The following is a 17,854-nucleotide window of genomic DNA, read 5'->3' on the forward strand; positions in this document are numbered from 1 at the left end:
CTTACCTCTTTGGTGATGAACTGGTTTGCATAAGGGCAGCTTGATTCATAGTCCGGATCCAGTCATTCATATCTTCTTGAGTATCTGCACTGAAGTAATATGTGCGCATCCCTGAATGTTCTGCCTGAGAGCCAATAACAGAACTTTTATTATAGATATATGCCCTCATGCCTGTATGGACAGCCTGTAAGAGTACAAAAATGGACAGATAATTCTTAGTAATGGTAGATACATACTTATGAAAATGTCACAGTATTTTTGAATAATTACAATGGTCTTTGAAGCTAAACAAGAAATTAGGTTGCCTTTGATGACCAGTTATCTTCACTGTGGGAGTTGTCCTGTGGGGTTCTACAGGGTGCAGGCTTATGCCCCATGGTATTCATAGAATCATAGAGTTGGAAGGGGCCATACAGACCATCTAGTCCAACCCCCTGCCCAGTGCAGGATCAGCCTAAAGCATCTCTGACAAGTATTCATCCAGCCTCTTCTTGAAAACTGGCAGTGAGCGGGAGCTCACCACCTCCCTACGCAGCTGATTCCACTTTTGAACTACTCTGACCGTGAAAAAGTTTTTCCTAATATCCAGCCGGTACCTTTGTGCATGTAATTTAAGCCCATTGCTTCGGGTCCTATCCTCTGCTGCCAACTGGAACAGCTCCTTGCCCTCCTCCAAATGACAGTCTTTCAAATATTTAAAGACCATCTCTTGGTCTTTAAATCTATTCAATCTCTTTGTAAATCTCTCAGGAGAAATCATTCTTAGTTTTGACCCTAGATGCTAGCAGTATACTGACAGCACCTAGCACTATATTTCTCTATCTAAAACTCATGGGAACGCAGTAAAGGTCTTGAGCTACTTGTCTGTCTGCTGTGGTCAAATGGCTGAAAGCAAACAAATTAATACCGAACTCTGACAAGACTGATGTAATGCTTGTTGGGAAGCCTGAGGTCTTGAGGGATATCGTGCTTCCTACTTTGGATCGGGTTCAGCTGACCCTTGCTGATTTTGTCAAGAGACTGGGGGTTACACTGGATCAAACATTATGGCTGGGAAACAAATTAATGCACCCCCCCCAAAAAAAACACTTTCTTCCAACTTAATTTAGCCTGGAAGAGGGCCCCTCACCTTGACTTGGCTGGCTACCTGGATCCATGCCAGGGTAACAGAGAATAGACCACTGTATTGCACACTCTATAGGTCTCATCTCAAAATCAACTCAGAAATGTCAGTTAGTACAGGATGCCGCAGTTCAGTTATTATCAAGAACTAGGTGGTGTGTGCATATTACATCTATTCTGCAGTCGCTGCTTTGGCTGCCCATAAATTACCAGATTCAATTCAAGGTACATACAAAGTGCTTCATGGCCTTGGACCCTCATATCTGCATAACTGCCTCTCCTCCTATGCCATGCCACAACAACTTTGCTCATTTGAACAGAACTTTCTAGAGGTGCCACTCTACAAACAGGCAAGATCAACAACTGCTCATACATGTTAATTCTCTGTAGTGATGCCCACCCTATGGAATGCTCTGTCTGAGGAGACCAGGAAGCCCCCTCAAACTTTTGGCTTTCCAGAAACTGCGTCCAGGAGGGCATTTTAATAAAGGATTAGCGTTGTAGTATAACAGAATAATTCAGGAGGATGTTTCAATAGAGTGAACAGGACTGTGGACTGTACTACTATGTATATTTTTTTTATCTTGCTTTAACTGCATTATATTTCTACTTACGTACAAACATAATGCAGTTAAATGCAGTTAATATAATACCATTTCTTGACTTGTTCAATATGTAATTTTTAATACCTATGCCTTATTTCAGATTTCTGCTATCCTAGTCACATTGTTTATTAGATGTTTCCTCATTTTGTTTGTACTGATTTACATTATGTAATCTGCCTAGAATCTCAGTGGGAAAGGCAGACCATAACATAAATTAATAAATAATAAAGTACATTGCCAAAATGATTGCATTGCAACAACTTGGCTTCTTTTAATTTTCCAACGTATTTCTGATAAGAGTGTTTTTTGCATTTTCTTTCATACCATACCATTACCGAAATTTTTATCTGACTTTGTACTAGCAATTCCTTTGTACTAGGTATTACTCTGACTCGATGTATTACTTTTTCTGCAAACATTATAAAAAATGAGATAATGAATGTTTTATTTGCTCATTCTTTTGCTAAATTTCCATACAGCGTTTTTATGGATCACTTTGACAGATGATTTGTTGAGAAGAAAAATGGTTGAAAATCTTGCAATGTACTCAATTTTATTTTGAATTTATATTTCAGGATTAACAGTGTAATCCTAAACAGTTACTCCAGTCTAAACCTATTGATGTTAAAGGAATTAGACTGGAGTAACTCTGCTTAGGATTGTAGTGTTTTCCATTTCTACTGTAATAAGTTAGATTCAAACTTCTTTCTTCTAAATGGGATTGTGGTTGAAGACGGTCTCACTTTGTAAAAAGGAGGTCTGGTATCCAGCTTATAAAAGCATTGGGAACAAGTAAAATTAGCAATACTTTAGATCCAGTAAAAACATATTTTGATAGATTATTGAAATATTCTACTATCATTATCTTTAAAAAGTTAAAACCATAATAATTTTGGACTCAATAGTTGGGGGCTGCATTAGCAGGAGGCACATCTCACAGCAGTGGTTCAGAAGCCATGCCAGTAGTAGCCATAATGTACATGAAACTACAGTACAAAATAGAAAAGTATGTACAAAAGTTTGGTGGTAAAAACAAGACAGTAGACGGAACTGTGTGTTCACCAAGGCAGAACACACAGCCAAATTATGCTAGCACTCATATCCATACAGACAATGAATACGTCTTGACAGGAAAGCAAAAACTTGACTGCAGATGTACATAATCAATGCAACATAAAAACACATAATCCAAGCACTCTTGGAACACTCAAAATTATGGCACATTACCAAAGAGTTCATTTACATGAACACAGCCAGAATTACGCACTTGTAACCTGCTAGTTTTGTGTAGAACACTGCCGGTTCAGAATTCAAATTTATGTGGGTTTTTGGGTTCTGGTGTTTTGAGACCATTACTTTCAATAGGGAATCTTTTGGAGGGTCTGGGGCAGCTCTTTATAAAGATAATAGTACCAAATTTGCACAGAACATAGTATTCCCTCTAATATAAAGGTCCCTTAAGTTTCTCACAGATTGAACAAAGGGGTTAAATTGTACAGACCCCCAAAGTAGGTGCTTCTCTGTGCAGCCATTCTCCTCTCTACTGATTCCTAAAATGGCAGTCAAGCTGTAGCCTAGCAGGAGAACTCCAGCTAGCCATCAGCATTAAAAAAAAGCACACTCCTATGAGTTACTGTGGTATCTTACAGATCCTCCTCTTCCTCTTATGTCTATTCTTGCACCTGGAGGACTTCTGTATTTGGAGGACTTCTGCTGCTGCCTGGTTTGAGAGTTGTAGATTCACTGGGGTGGGGGGTTCTCTCTTTGAGGGCAGGAGGTTGGTCTGGTGTTTGGGAGGGATAGGGTTGGGTCGGGGGAAAGGAAAAGTTTTTTAAAATTTGCATTTTAAAAACTGGGTTTTTTGCTTTGTGGGGGTGCTTTGTTTGGGCTTTTGTGTGGGGGGTTATTTTAGGTTGGTTATTGTTCATTTTGCTCCTTGTTCTTCTGGGGGGGTTGTCTTTTTTGTTTTATCCTGTTGGGGTAATTTGTTGTTTAGTGTTACAGTTACAGTTAATTTCATTAAAGTTTATTGGGGGGGGCTGTTTTTCCCTGCTCTTGGGGCTTGGGGTGCTGTTTTCATTATAGAGTTTTTTTGCTTGGTGTTTCTTGCTGGGTTCTGTTTTCTGTTGCCGTAAGTTTTGTTTGGTGTCCAATTGCTGTTGGTTGTTGTTCTTCCGGGAGGGGGGGGTGTTCGCTGGGGTGCTTAGATCAGTTTAGCTTAAATTACCTAGTGGTGTTTGGGTGTACTTTTTGGGTATCCTGACAGGGTTGTGAACTTTCAAAAAGTGTTTTCATGATAGGATAGTTGTAGGTCTTGTATAAAACAAAACTTAATTGGTAGCTTTCAGGGACTAAAGAGAGCCCCTCCCCCTTTCCAGGCACATTAGAAGTAGTTTTCTTTGTCATAGGCTTATCAGTAGATTGGGGTTCAGGAGTAGCTTGATTCCTGAAGTGGAATTAAAATGCTTAGTAGTGTAGTGCCACATACCTAAATAGGGTCTTTTTAAAAAGAGATTTGCGTTTCCATCTCCAGGTTTAGACCCATAGAGCAAGCTTTCAGAGTAGGTAGGTTTTAAAAGAAACTCATTTTTGGTTAGGCGCTTTGGATGGGTTGGTAATTTAACTATTTAACAAGGGTAGTTAGTAGTCAGTGTAGGTTACAGGGGGCAGAAAAATTAGCAACAGGAGACAAGAGAGGGGCCCTGGGGGGAAAGGCAAGGGATAAGATTAGAGGGTGGAGAAAAGGAGGAGGGGGAAGGCTGCAGCTCTCCCCCACCTGTGCAGGCCTGCCCCAGGGCAGCTGCTGTTCATCAGCCTGACTTCTGCTGAAACAAACCAAAAAAGCATGCCCTGAGACAAAATCAAGAGAAAACCTCCGTGAATTATAATAAGGATACAGTGTCTCTATGAAAAGTAAATGTTACAAAGCCCTGGAATTCTACAAAGGGAGAGAGCCGATGCAAAATCTATTCAGTATATATCAAGTAAAGTCCTTTAAAGTCCTTTAAAGTTGTAGAACAATGCTACAAGGTAATGCAATTAACCAGCTGCAGACAACGAGGTTCTTGGATCAATATGACGAGATGAGATGATAGAGATGTAGGAGAAACGCTGCGAATTCTCAGTTCACAGTCTTTAATTAATCTGTTAATCTCATTGGACCTATTCTTAAATTCCTCTTCACTATAGTGGGACTGTAAATCCTTTTTTAATCTCTCCACCTCCGTTCCCACTTCGTCTTTCTCTTGGGCTATACGTAACATTTACTTTTGTAACATTTACTTTTCATAGAGACACTGTATCCTTATTATAATTCACGGAGGTTTTCTCTTGATTTTGTCTCAGGGCGTGCTTTTTTTGTTTGTTTTGGTGTATCTCTGACTGAAACTAATTACCTCCCTCCCGTCCTTAGTTGTTGACTTCTGCTGAAAGCAAGAGGATGTGCAAGGCTCTCTTTCATGAGGCAGCTGCAGGAGCTCCACCCTCACCACAGGTGCCTGATGCAGGAGCTGATACTGGGCAGGGGCCTGTTGCTGAGTGTCCCCCTCCTCCAGCTGTTGAGACCTAGCAGCAGGGGGAGGAGCAGCATGAGGAGTTTTTTGGGGTGGGCTTGGTGAATGTGAGTTTTCTGTCCCTTGTGCTCAGGGACTCAGAGCATGTTGGAGGAACTGGTGGAGGGGACCACTATTGGTGAGCCTTCCCCAGTTTCCTCTGAGGCCCATAGCAGGCCTTTGAGCGCAAGACAGGAGGAGGGGATGGTGGAGAAAAAGGAAGAGATTGTGGAAGTGGTGACCCCCAAACCTCTCCCCCTTCACTTTTAGGCATCTTTTTCTGCCCACCCTAAGCACGGTGTGTCTGACCCAAGTGCCTCACAGGAGGCACCTCCTGGGTTGGCCATAGCTGCAGGGCAGTGTGGGCCTCCCTTGTTCTCCAATGTCTGGGAGCATTTCCAGAAGACAGAGGACCCCTGGTATGCACAGTGCCAGCACTGTAGGGCCACACCTCTCTCTCAAGGCTTAGAAGTTCTTCTCATGCCCTCCAATGAGTGTGGAGAGCAAGTCCATCTTTTCCCATGTGGGCAACATTGTCAGCTTGCATCATGCTTACTCCCTTGGAGAGTTGAGCAGTTGGTCTTTCTGAAGGTCAACTTGCCGCTCTTTGATTTTCCAACTTTGAACTTCCAGAGCGAATGTGAACCCACCTTGTGGCCTGCATTCTCTGGGAATCTATGAGGTCAGGAAAAATGCTCTTCCCAAGACTTAAAAGGTAGAAAACCAGCAGGAGAAGGATATCATTCAATTGGCACAATGAATTCACACTGCAATTTGAAATCTACACACACACACACACCCCGCAAAACCACCAGCCCATGTTGGCACAAATTTCTTCAGATAATTGAGAAAAGAGGCCTCAGAAATTTTGATCTTTTGCCACGAAGATAAGAGGCAGAGAGAGATGTTAGGGAAAGAACAACACATTATGTGTCACAGAGGGAAATATAACACATGTAATATAATATATGTAATGTGTTGTTCTAATGTTAACTTTTCTCATTGCACAGGCGTTAAGGGGCCGATGATGAAGGCTGCTGGAGAGAGAGGATTACTTGGATTTCCCAAGTACCTCACTGTCAAATTCAGCCTAAGGTCACACGGTGGGATTCATTTTATGCAACTGTGCTGTTGCCTTGTCCTTGTGGCCGGGTACTGCTTGGTTCTGTTCTGTGGTGTTCCCCCAGTGCCTAGCTGCTGTGAATGACACTGGTTCTAGTTTGGGTGGAATGGATGTGATTCTCTGGTATGTTGGTCACTTTGCTTCACTTTGGTTTGGGGGGGGGGCATAACATTTGCTTGCTTCAGTTTGCTTCTAGTTGCAAGACTGTCCCTTGCTTCAGTTTGGTTTGGGTGATTTTGGGGTGTGATGTTGGTCCTCACAGGGAACAATGAAGAGTGGCTGATCAGCCTGCTCAGCGAGTGCTGGGTTTTTTGGGGCTGATGTTAGCTTGCTTCTGTTGGAATGTATGGCAAGAAGCTTGCATTTGGGAGTGTGCATCTGGTAACAGCAGCCTTAATCCATGTGTTTCTGCAGTGAGAGTCAGCTTGGACTTTTCCCACACAATAGGAACAAATGGAGTGGCTGCTGGGGGCACCTTGTTCAGGGGTTCACAGAATTGGGCCTTAGGGTCCAATCTTCCTGAAATTTGAGGGTTATTTAGAGGACAGTTAGGAGTAGGTTCCCTGCAAATTTGGCGAATTTTGATTTAAAAAATACCCTCCCAGGTCACCAGAAAAGTTCCGAATTAAGTGGCCAAATTTTACCATTCCCCCTCCCCCCCAAAATTCGGTATTACTGAACCAAATTTACTGAGTTTTTTTTCCCTGTGCACACCTCTACTGCAGTGTATGGACAAAGCAAGTATCCAACATAATATCATTTTTAGTATCTCTTCTGGGTTTCCATGTGCAACCATGGCCTATATCACTGCAATTTTTTGTCTAACAAGTCTCCTGACTGACCAAAATTTGTGAGTTAAAGCATGGTGAAGTGACTCATTCACTCAACAGGTTACCTTTGTAAAATTGATCGTTTTGATGAAAAAATGTTTAATTTGGTGCTCTGTATATTTAGATTTTAACATGATAACCCATCTCCAGGTAGGAACACTTAGGAAACCAACTGTTTCAGTTTGGGTGGTGGCATGTTACCTCAGCTACACAGGAAGGATACCACTTCAAATGTAAATTGCTTCTCTCTGATGTCTGATAACTTAGAACTTTAATTATATCTTCCTAGTGGGTAGAATGAGGAGTCTACAGATCATATTTTATCACATAAGGCATAGAACCTTCTGTGCCCACTACTCATTAGTGAATCATAGGGTTGGAAAAACTCTAGGGCCATCTAGTCCAACCCCCAAGTGATCTACAATATATTGTAGATCATATCCCTGGTTTGATAATAGTAAGCATACATCTCACAGTACCTCTTGCAGACTGAAGGTCCCACACATATTACAATTGGTTTACTGTTCTCACACAAGAATATTCCCACAAGGATAGCGGTGTATGTCTCATTCCCTCAACCCAAAATTATATCAACCACAGTAACTCCCTGACTTTAAAATGTGTTGTACAACTATCACCTCTACCCCATTATCAAGCACAATGCTTGTTCATATATGCATTTGGTGGTGATGTTTAAAAGCAAGCCAAAAATTGAAGAAAGAAAGTCATCATGCATATCTACTTAGATTTTGGACACAAGTAGCTGTGTGCAAATTGAGAAAAAGGAATGTTACAGACTGACACTAAAGCAAAAAGTAGAGTACAATGTATAAGCAACAGCCCATTGAGAAAAAAGCAAAACATTACTCAAAGAGAAGGGAGAGAAAAATTATTTAAAAGGATAAAGTTTCATTGTTGTACTATAAAGGACAAAAAGGAGAAGAAAAGAAAATGAAAGAATGGATCTAAGTGAAAAGACATGAGTGTGATTTGAAATACACTTGATGGTAAAACTTATGTCAAAGGGAACAGTTAACAATTGAAACAGCTGAAAAGCAATACTTAATGTAGGTGTGCACAACTCAAACAGTTATGTGGGCCATAATGAATCCAGCCTGGAACTAAGTGGGCTGCTCTGTGCCTCACTCACAGTCGAAACACACGAGATGAAATACCTAGATTCAACTCGTGTTCTCTTATCTAAAGGTTTGTTGGGAAGTGTAGGCGTCCTTGCAGCTTAAAGTTTAGCATTTAGAGAGCAGCAGGGAGAAGTGCAGGTGTCCTTGCAGCTTAAAGTTTAGCATTTACAGAGCAGCAGAGAGGGATGTGCGGGGGTCCTTGCAGCTTAAAATCTCCTGGTGCAGCCAGGTGTTGCTCTGCAGGGCCAGGCTGGGTGAGGGGAAGGGGAAATGCCATGATGCACCTTGAGAGTGGGAGGAAAGGCGCCCCACGCCTGCACTTCCCTCCTCGCTGCTCTGTAAATGCTAAACTTTAAGCTGCAAGGACGCCTGCACTGTAAGTACTAAACTTTAAGCTGCAAGGACGCCTGCACTGTAAATGCTAAACTTTAAGCTGCAAGGACACCTGCACTGTAAATGATAAACTTTAAGCTGCAAGGACGCCTACACTTCCCGGCAAACCTTTAGGTAAGAGTTGAATCTAGGTATTTTGTCTCTTTTGTTTTGAGTCTATGTTATGTGATATGTATTTGTGTGTTGGGAAGGGGTGTCTCAGTGGCTCTCAGATGAAAGTCAGCAATCTGCCCTCTCCCCTGACACACTGGTTGTATGCTTGGGACTGCCACTTCATCAACTCCCACAGGGGAGAAGAATCTTAAGGATGTAAGAACACAAAAAGAGTCCTGCTGGATCAGACCAGTGGTCCATCTAGTCCAGCATCACACAATGGCCAACTAGTTGCTGCGGAGGGCCAACAACTGGGCATAGAGGCTGAGGTCTTCCTGTGATGTTGCCTCCTGGCAGTGGGATTCAGAGGTTTACTGCCTCTGAATGTGGAGATTCCCTTTAGTCACTATGGCTTGTAGCCAGTGACTGTCTAATCTCCTTTTACAGCTGTCTATACAACATTGTCGAGCAGTGATGTCGTGAGGGGGTGGTGGTGTCAGAATGATAATCCCTGAGGAAGTAATGTTGTGAACCCCAGAATAATCTAATTAAAAAGATCGGAAAACCTGCAAAATTTTGAAATAAACTGTTTTTCTGAGCATCTAATTATAACATTTCCTTAATTACATGGTTTCAATTAAAATGCATATTTTTGACATAAGGGGACCATGTTTTAAAACTTTCAGCATACATAGCTATTCATACATTTCCTCTAAATCCTGTATAGGCAATAGTTTGTTTAAAGTGTCTTCTTCCTGCTGAAGGAATAAGTTGAAGAATAATTTACCATCCTCGCTTGGCTTCAGAAACACAAATTAGAATTTTGACAGCTCAAACTCTACTTAATCTTGTATGAAACTTCCTACAGGAGCTAAACTACATGCAGTATTCAAATTGTTGAATTGCTATCTGGCCCCAAAAGCATAAGAATCATCTCCCCATGCATATATGCAAATTTTCCCCCCCAGAAACAAGTCCTTCCTCCATTTCAACAAATTTTAGTATTGTTGATCTCGTCTTTTTCTTTTACGGAGAACTGTAGCTGAGTATGAGCTATCTTTAATCTATATGAACTCTATTTAGAGCTCTTTTTACTTCCTTAAAAGTTCTATATATATTGTGCACTTCTTAGTTCATTTTGTAGGTACTATCAAGCATTGTAAGCATGCTCTTTTGTTGCCCATTGGACAGCTATAATCTCACCATAACAAGCATAAAGAGATTCTGGTTAACAATCTAGTTAGTGGCAACAGCAGGAATGATATGAAGAGTGCTCAATTCCACATAGAACAACTACAGAAAGCGTATTCATAATACTGGGGTGAACATCAAAAGCAGTGTTATCGTTAGCTGTAGTTTTATCCATGATTGTAAATTTAGTTGACCCATTGTTCTTCAGTTAGTTGGTTGTTGGGGGTTTTCCGGGCTGTATTGCCGTGGTCTTGGCATTGTAGTTCCTGACGTTTCTTGTCTTTTGGTGCTACACCTCTGAAGATGCCAGCCACAGCTGCTGGCGAAACGTCAGGAACTACAATGCCAAGACCACGGCAATACAGCCCGGAAAACCCCCAACAACCATCGTTCTCCGGCCGTGAAAGCCTTCGACAATACAACGTTCTTCAGTTACTTAGTAATTCTTGTGTATACTTTAATATTTAGCATCTTTCAATGTTTTGATTTCTAACTTCTGATGTATGTTGTTTTTAAGCTGTTATTGTACAATTTTGTGTGTTTTAATAAAGTTTATTTAAAGCTGTAAAAAAGCAGTGTTATCAACAAACTTTTTTTTACTGTAAAGGCTATATGCAGAATGTATAAGTGGTTAAATAAAACAGAGCTATCCAAATATATGCCAGTTATCTTTCTGCAGCAGGAAAGCACAGTGTTCTTGGAAGTGTGAGGACAATTAGTGCTAGGGAAACCAGAACAGTTTTGTGAAATCTCAAAATGATGACTAGGTATTTCTGTAGTATAGTAAAAATTGTCTGAGGTACAACACATATACATTCATAACAGGGATGAAAAAGTAATATTGGTACCTATTCATGCATTCAGATGCCCTTATTCTGGGAAGAATGAGAAGGAAAAGCAGGCTCTCTCCCATATTGCACAGAAGAAGAAATGGAGACAAACCCCAAGAGCATACCAACAAAACAAGGACAAAAAGTTGAATAAGTTAAGAGAGCAGGAATCCTGAATAATTAATAGAAAGTTGGCATAATTAAGTCTATCCCCCCCCAAACCTGACATCATTACTTATTTTCACAAAACAGCTCTCTCTATATAACCTTCAGGAGCCGGCCTTCTGAAAATGCCCTTCTCCTTAATTCTTCCATGTAATCTCTCAGGGTCAGAAGATAGCAGGAATTTTAAATGTAATCAGCTTGGTAATTCTGACTGGAAATAATTAAGAAATGGTTGAGCCAATTTAATTTTATTCAGTATAGAAGGGCTGTGTAATGGTCAGCACTGTACCTTCCAGATTCACATCTGCATTTACCTATCAGCCAATCTCCAGTAGTGCAGAACTCATGAGATAGGAAAAAATGTGTAATAAAACCACCAGATTTAGTCATGTGAAGGCCCCTGGAACCCAATGAGAACGCATATTAACCTCTGGAATTTTAGGTTCAATACTGCTGAACAGAAACAAGGAAGAAATCATGAGCAATGTACAATGAATAGGTTTGGGGGGGGCTTGTAAATCTTGCAAAGGGACAAATACAAATATGTCGGGCATATGTAAAAAATTATTCTAAAATAAATACAAAACCAGAAAGAGTTCTGAAATGAGCTTTACATTCCAAGCAAGGAATGAGTTGTATAGACAGTATTAAATTTAACAACATTCTTTTTTTAAAATGGTTTTATAATGAGGTGTGTACTGAATATCCATATTTAACCTTTGTTTTATTGATAAGCAAGTGTACTAATTTTGTAAACAGCATTTATGACACAAAAAACATTTTGGAATAGGGGATTCATAAAATTACATAGTAGAAAAAATGAGTAACAGGGACCCTGAACAAAGTCTACTATTATGACATTTTCAGTAGAAGAACTACCTCATAATGATACCTATACCATGTTCCTAAACATGTTTACTTAGAATGAGTTCAGTGGAATCTAGTCTACGTTTTATTTACAACTGCCATACTAGGATATATTTTAATAAATGTTCTGTAGGGTGCAACATTTTTGTGGAAGAAATAAGCACCCATGGCATATCTCTATTGATGGGGAATTGGGTCTGTCAGGAGCGGCTGGCTGCCATGCAGCCCAGGGGCGAGGACAGACACCTGCATGGAAAACCCCTGGACAAGCCAGTCCTCCCCCAGCTTTGAGTCCTGGGGTGGAGCTTTAAGGGGGAACCACATCACCTGGCCAGGCTGGGGCACAGCCATACGAGGGATGGCTCACACCTGGGGCAGAGGGTGGCTCACCCAGATAGGTCAGGGCGAAGGCCCAAGAACGACCCCAGGGCCTGACCTGTACCACTAGTTAGGCTCTTGCAAGTTATGTTGTCGTTATTCAATAAAATGGCCCTTTATATATCCCAATTCTGGTGTCTGCCTCTTCATTCCGACTTGGGCAGGGGGGCAAGTACAACTACCTCATAATGATACCTATACCATGTTCCTCCACGTCTTTAGAATGATTTCAGTGGAATCTAGTCTACAATGTTATATTTACAACTGCCATACTAGGATATATTTTAATAAATGTTCTAATAATAAATGTGAAGGGTGTAAGATTTTTGTCGGAGAAATAAATTAAATGGAGCCAAAGATTTAGGACACAGAAAGGAGAAAAGCATTATGGAAGCCACAAATTTTCAAACAGTTTTCTCAAAGTGTTGATTCAAATATTACATTTTCCACTCTGGGAAATAGAGGAATGACAGAGACAAACTGTCTGGGAATTTGTTTCACTATAATTTCTATTTCTGTATAAAAATAATATATGGCTAGACCCTTGGAGACACACTGTCTGAGAGGGTAATCCAGTTGTCAGATTTTACTTTCAGGGGATCACCCTCAGGAGTGGTTTATATATGAAGATCTATGAAAATATGAACATATAATTTACTTTTTCACCCAACCATATGTGCCAGTCTTCTGCAGTTTAATCTGGCATACATAGCAGGGAAGCAAATTAAAATATTGTACATTATACATTAGCTTTTTCTTGGATATTGAACATAGGAGTAATGGCTGAAAATGATTCCCTGCTTGGTATGGGCAGCTAAACTTGGTCAGTATCAAACGTACATCTTTTTTTTTGTTTTTGCTATTCATGCCACCAAGGCACAGCTTGCAAACATGGTTAAAAGCAGATCTGCAAAGTATGATTTCGTATAACTATGATTTCGATTAACATTAGTGCTGGTGTAACAACAAATGAGAAAGAAGGAGGAAAGAGTATTCATTCTTGGAATGCTTTCTGTTTCCAGCACAGATTATACAAAGTTCATACCACAGTTAATAAGCAACAGAATTCTGGTCACATAGGGTTCTTGGTAGTTTAAATTAAACACATAAACCATTTTAAAATATTGCTTTGCATTCCAATAAAAAATAATTTTTCACCCTAGACAGTGATACACAACTTGGCACCAAAATTAAGAGATCAGATGTCTTGAATGTAAGCCTGGGATCAAATATTAGAACAATTATTTAAAAGAACAAATATAAATATAGCAGGCCTTGATAGTATTCTAACAACATCAAACTGATGTTTCCATAAATCCATCTATGTTAAATATTTATCAAGTGTAAACCCTTAATCAAAACTTTTTTAAAAATTTTGCCTAAAGGGTTCTGAATCTGATTCAAGTTTGCTAAGATTCCGTTGAAGTAGTTACTGTCATTGAACTCAAATGTTAAAAAAGTATGTTATTGATATGATTTTTAAGAAATGGACTGAGAATATGATGAAACTGTTGCCTAAAGGGAAACGCAGATGCAAAAACAATCACCAGGAGGAGATATTCATGAGTGTACAGTTAGTACATACATATGCTTTTAGTAACAACTATTACCTATCCATGATTACTTATTTGATGAGCCTACTCAGCACTGGATACTTAAAGAACCAGTGCTCTGTTATGCTGGATTAAGACTGGAGAGGAAATTTACTGGGTGACCTTGGGCCAGTCATTCTCTCTCATCCTAACCTGTCTCACATGGTTATTATAACGATCATCTGGAAGATGGGAGAACTGTGCATGCCCTACTGAGGTCCTTGAAGGAAGGACAGGATAAAAATGCACTAAACATGTAATTAAAAAATGAAAAATGTTCTCAGTTTAAAAAGGTACAGTCATTTCTTAAAGTTTATACTAAACATTTTTGCTGTTAATGTTAATAAACCAGCAATATGATTTTAAAATGGTTCCTAACAATGGGCTAAAACAGCAACAAACAAGTGTAGTTTTCCCAAATGTAATCAAACACTTAATCAATATTTTAAAAAACTGAGAATTATTCAGACTCTGGACCAATTAAGATGGCATGATTCAGCTATCAGGAAGGTGTTGCAAGCTCACATATTCTATACTCCTCTCACATGTATTAATACCTTCCTCCATTTACTGGTTCACAGTAACTAGAAACCCACTTCAAACTTTGGTTTCTGATTCTTTTTGCCTAATTTGGATGTCACGGCAAACTATAGATAGATGAACTTTTGAAATGGAGAAAGAAATTGAAATGCACAGAGGGGAAAGGAACACAGAAGCTCACAGTCCATTTCCAATGACCAAAGAATGGTTATGCTATGATGTCTGATCTGGATCCATGCCAAAGAATGATCAGAGAGCTACCAAATTATATCTTTTCTATCAAGCAGAGGCAAACTAGCTATTTATCCTCCTTCAATGTGTTGATATGGATCCAAAGAACCATGAGCACAACTCAGCTCACAAAACCGATAAATTTCACTTCACCCCATTTTCTGCAACTACCAAGTGCTACTTCTGAGGGCTGGGGGGCCCTCAGGACCAATGTAGGCTGTACCACGGTGAGGCAGGGGTGGGGGTGGCTACAGCTCAAGTGGGAAATATGCTAGGGAATTAACTAGGGCTTCTTAGGATCCAACCCAACCTTTCCCCCACCCCTGTGTTTTCCACTATCTAGAAAATACAAAAGATTAAGTGGAATTGTATATACATTATTTGATATAATTTTTTCTAACGTTTTAAAAAAACCATTCTCCTTTAAGTAGAAGAATAATGTGGCAGTTTCATGGGAAAAGTTTAAAAATCACATTTATTTTAAATAACAGCTATTTTGAATGAAATGCTCAATTAAAAGGAAAAATTGCATTATTTCAGTTGCATTGCCTAGCTACAGACAAAGAAAACCATTATCCAAAAGGACACACTCCTTGATTAGGTGGAATAAGCCAATCAGGAGAGTCCATTGACTGTCTATAGAAGCTTTTCAGTGAACACAAGGAGGAAGGAGGGGTTCAGATGTAAACATAAACTACATTCATGGCTCTTCTGTTCCTGTCCCACATATACATCGAAAATATTCTGGAAATTGAAATTATAGCCCCCAAATAATATAATATTACAAGGTCACGTGGTACTTCTGAAAATGAAATAATTAAATTTCTGCTTAAAATAAATTACATGATTTGCAATTGCTAAATGTACCTTAAAGGAGTACTTGCGGTTTATATGATCTTCAGGTCCAACTGCTGATATTACATAGCTAGGCAATGGTATACTTCCAAGAACAGACTCTTCTCTGCTGTCTTTTGAATTAAGAAAGGAACATCTTAGTAGCTATATTTCAACTGGAACACTAAAATAGATTAACTATAGCGAAACCATATAAACCAGTTTGGTGGTACATGAACAAGCCATTGGCAGTATTCAGCTTTATGATCAACTGTGCTTGAACAAACCTTGGTTTCTCTACCAGGCATTAATAACAGATTAGTTTGTTTGTAAACCCCAATTAATCTGCTTTTTTTCTCCTTTCCTGCCTCCAAGTAGAATCTCTGCTATCATGATCTCCTTTACATAGCCCAGCTGCTGGCAAATTGTTATTATATACATTGTTTGCTTGCTACTGGTAAGCCTCCATAAATAGTCAGGGAACCAGCAAGGAAGCCTAGAGCAAGCTACATCAATCAGTAAAGACTATACCGCCAGGAAATTCTGGTGAAAGTTGGAAAAAACAATTTGTTCAGTTCAGTTGCCGGAGGCTTGAGAAGGTGACAAATTCTAACACCTAGTAGAGAGATGAGTTTGGAATTATGGTGTTGGATCCGGACTACCCTTTCCATGGGTTCAAGGATTTCTTGGAGTGCAATTTTCCCACTCCCCACACTGGCCCAAAATACCCTCTGAAATCCTGTTCCTCGGGGGTCCCCTCTCCACCAAGATAAGAATTTCAGAGGAAATTACAGGCTGCCACAAGAGTGGGGAGGGAACACTTGCTCCCACAGAAATGTCTAGTATGGAGCCAAGCGGCTATGTTATTTTAGTGTACTTTTTGTGACTTTGTAACCTTGAGCTGTATAGTTAAATTGTGCCTAAGCGCAACATCCCTCTTAAGTAGTCTTAAGAGAAATACAGGTTTATCTCGCTATTGGCTGATCTGGGCCTGCTGTGTGGCACAGCCTAAAGAGAGAATACCCAAGAGATTTGTGTTCCTCCATGTGCAAGCCCAGGGAAGGAAAGAAATCAAGATAGTGGTAGCAATTGTAGTTATACCTAGAGCCTGAAGGGGTGGAGAGGAGAAGAAAAAGTGTGTCTGGAGGGCGTTTCCTTCACCCATTCCTTCACCCCCACCCTCAAGAAGCAGTGTTGTCTACCCAATCGTGCCCTGGGAACAGCCTGTTAGAGACCTGCTGTCAGCTAAGCCAACCTTCAACCACTCTATCCTTATCTCTTTCTTTCCAGCTACCTTATGGTGTTCCCCATACTTTCCAACTCTGAAACAAAACAGATCTTTTATAATCCTCACCCTGCTCTATCTATTTTGCTATTTTGCCACATCCCTTAACCTTATATTTCCAAGAAATAAAGTAAAAGCTTGGAAAGAAATGCATGATCATGGTTATCATTCACTGTTTCCTGGAGTATTTGGGGAGGGGGGCAGATTGAAGAGGGAGAATATTTTTGGGAGGAAAGCATGAGAGTAAGTGAACTGTTTTTTATTTATTTATTTATTTATTTATTTTATCATATTTATATTCCGCCCTCCCCGCAAGCGGGCTCAGGCTCCACATTTTGTGTGGAGTAATTCCTGTTACAAAACCAAGTGATTGTGTTTGTTTTTAAAATTTCTCTCTGGAGAGGCTCCCCTATCTCCAGTAGAGGATAAGGGGAGCAAAGAGAAATTAGAGAGAGGGAGTAAGAAGGTACCACTGATAGCTGAAATGCCACAAGAAATGCTACATTTTTCTAATGTTCTGGCAGCTGACTGTGTATCCACGAGGCTAAAAGAAACTTCTAATGAACAAAGTGAACAATTCCATTCAGTTCAGCAGTTCCTCCTTATAGTGCCCTCACTACCCCTAGGATGTTCTCTGTTGCTAAGGACTACATGGTTTTTAAAATACATTTTTGTTAATATATATTGTATTTTTAGTTTAGTTTTTTTAAGGTGATGGTTGTTGAGTACTTTGCTATTCAATTTAATTTTTAAAAAATATTTTAAAAGTTTTTCATAACAATATAACAATAACATAACAAAACAACTACTCTGGACAGTATTAATATATAGTCAGAAACAATTTAAGTAACTTTAACAATGGTAGGTACACAGTCATCTAAAAGAAAAAGAAAAGGTTACATTAGTCGACTTAATAAATTGCTATAATTTTTATAGCATCTGGGACTTCATTCAAATTAATTTTAATTTATTTTGTTACACTGAAAGCTGCCCTGTGCTTTACGGAAGATTGGCATATATTGTATTTTATTATAAAGCCTTAATATTTGACAGAAATTTCCCTGTTTTCATTAAGTTTCTGGCGG

At 39.7% G+C, this 17,854-nt stretch overlaps 1 protein-coding gene across 1 annotated transcript in view; it reads right to left on the bottom strand.

Moving 5' to 3' along the window:
- The window catches only part of PLEKHA7 (pleckstrin homology domain containing A7), a 302,716-nt gene that overhangs the window by 95,855 nt on the left and 189,007 nt on the right, over positions 1-17,854 (bottom strand). The window contains exons 8-9 of the mRNA XM_054970740.1: positions 15,518-15,618; positions 6-184 (exon numbers count right to left, since the gene is read on the bottom strand). Of these exons, the coding sequence (XP_054826715.1) occupies positions 6-184; positions 15,518-15,618 (280 nt within the window). The remainder of the gene's footprint in view (positions 1-5; positions 185-15,517; positions 15,619-17,854) is intronic.

The sequence above is a fragment of the Eublepharis macularius genome, chromosome 2 (genome assembly GCF_028583425.1).
Source record: "Eublepharis macularius isolate TG4126 chromosome 2, MPM_Emac_v1.0, whole genome shotgun sequence".
NCBI lineage: Eukaryota > Metazoa > Chordata > Lepidosauria > Squamata > Eublepharidae > Eublepharis > Eublepharis macularius.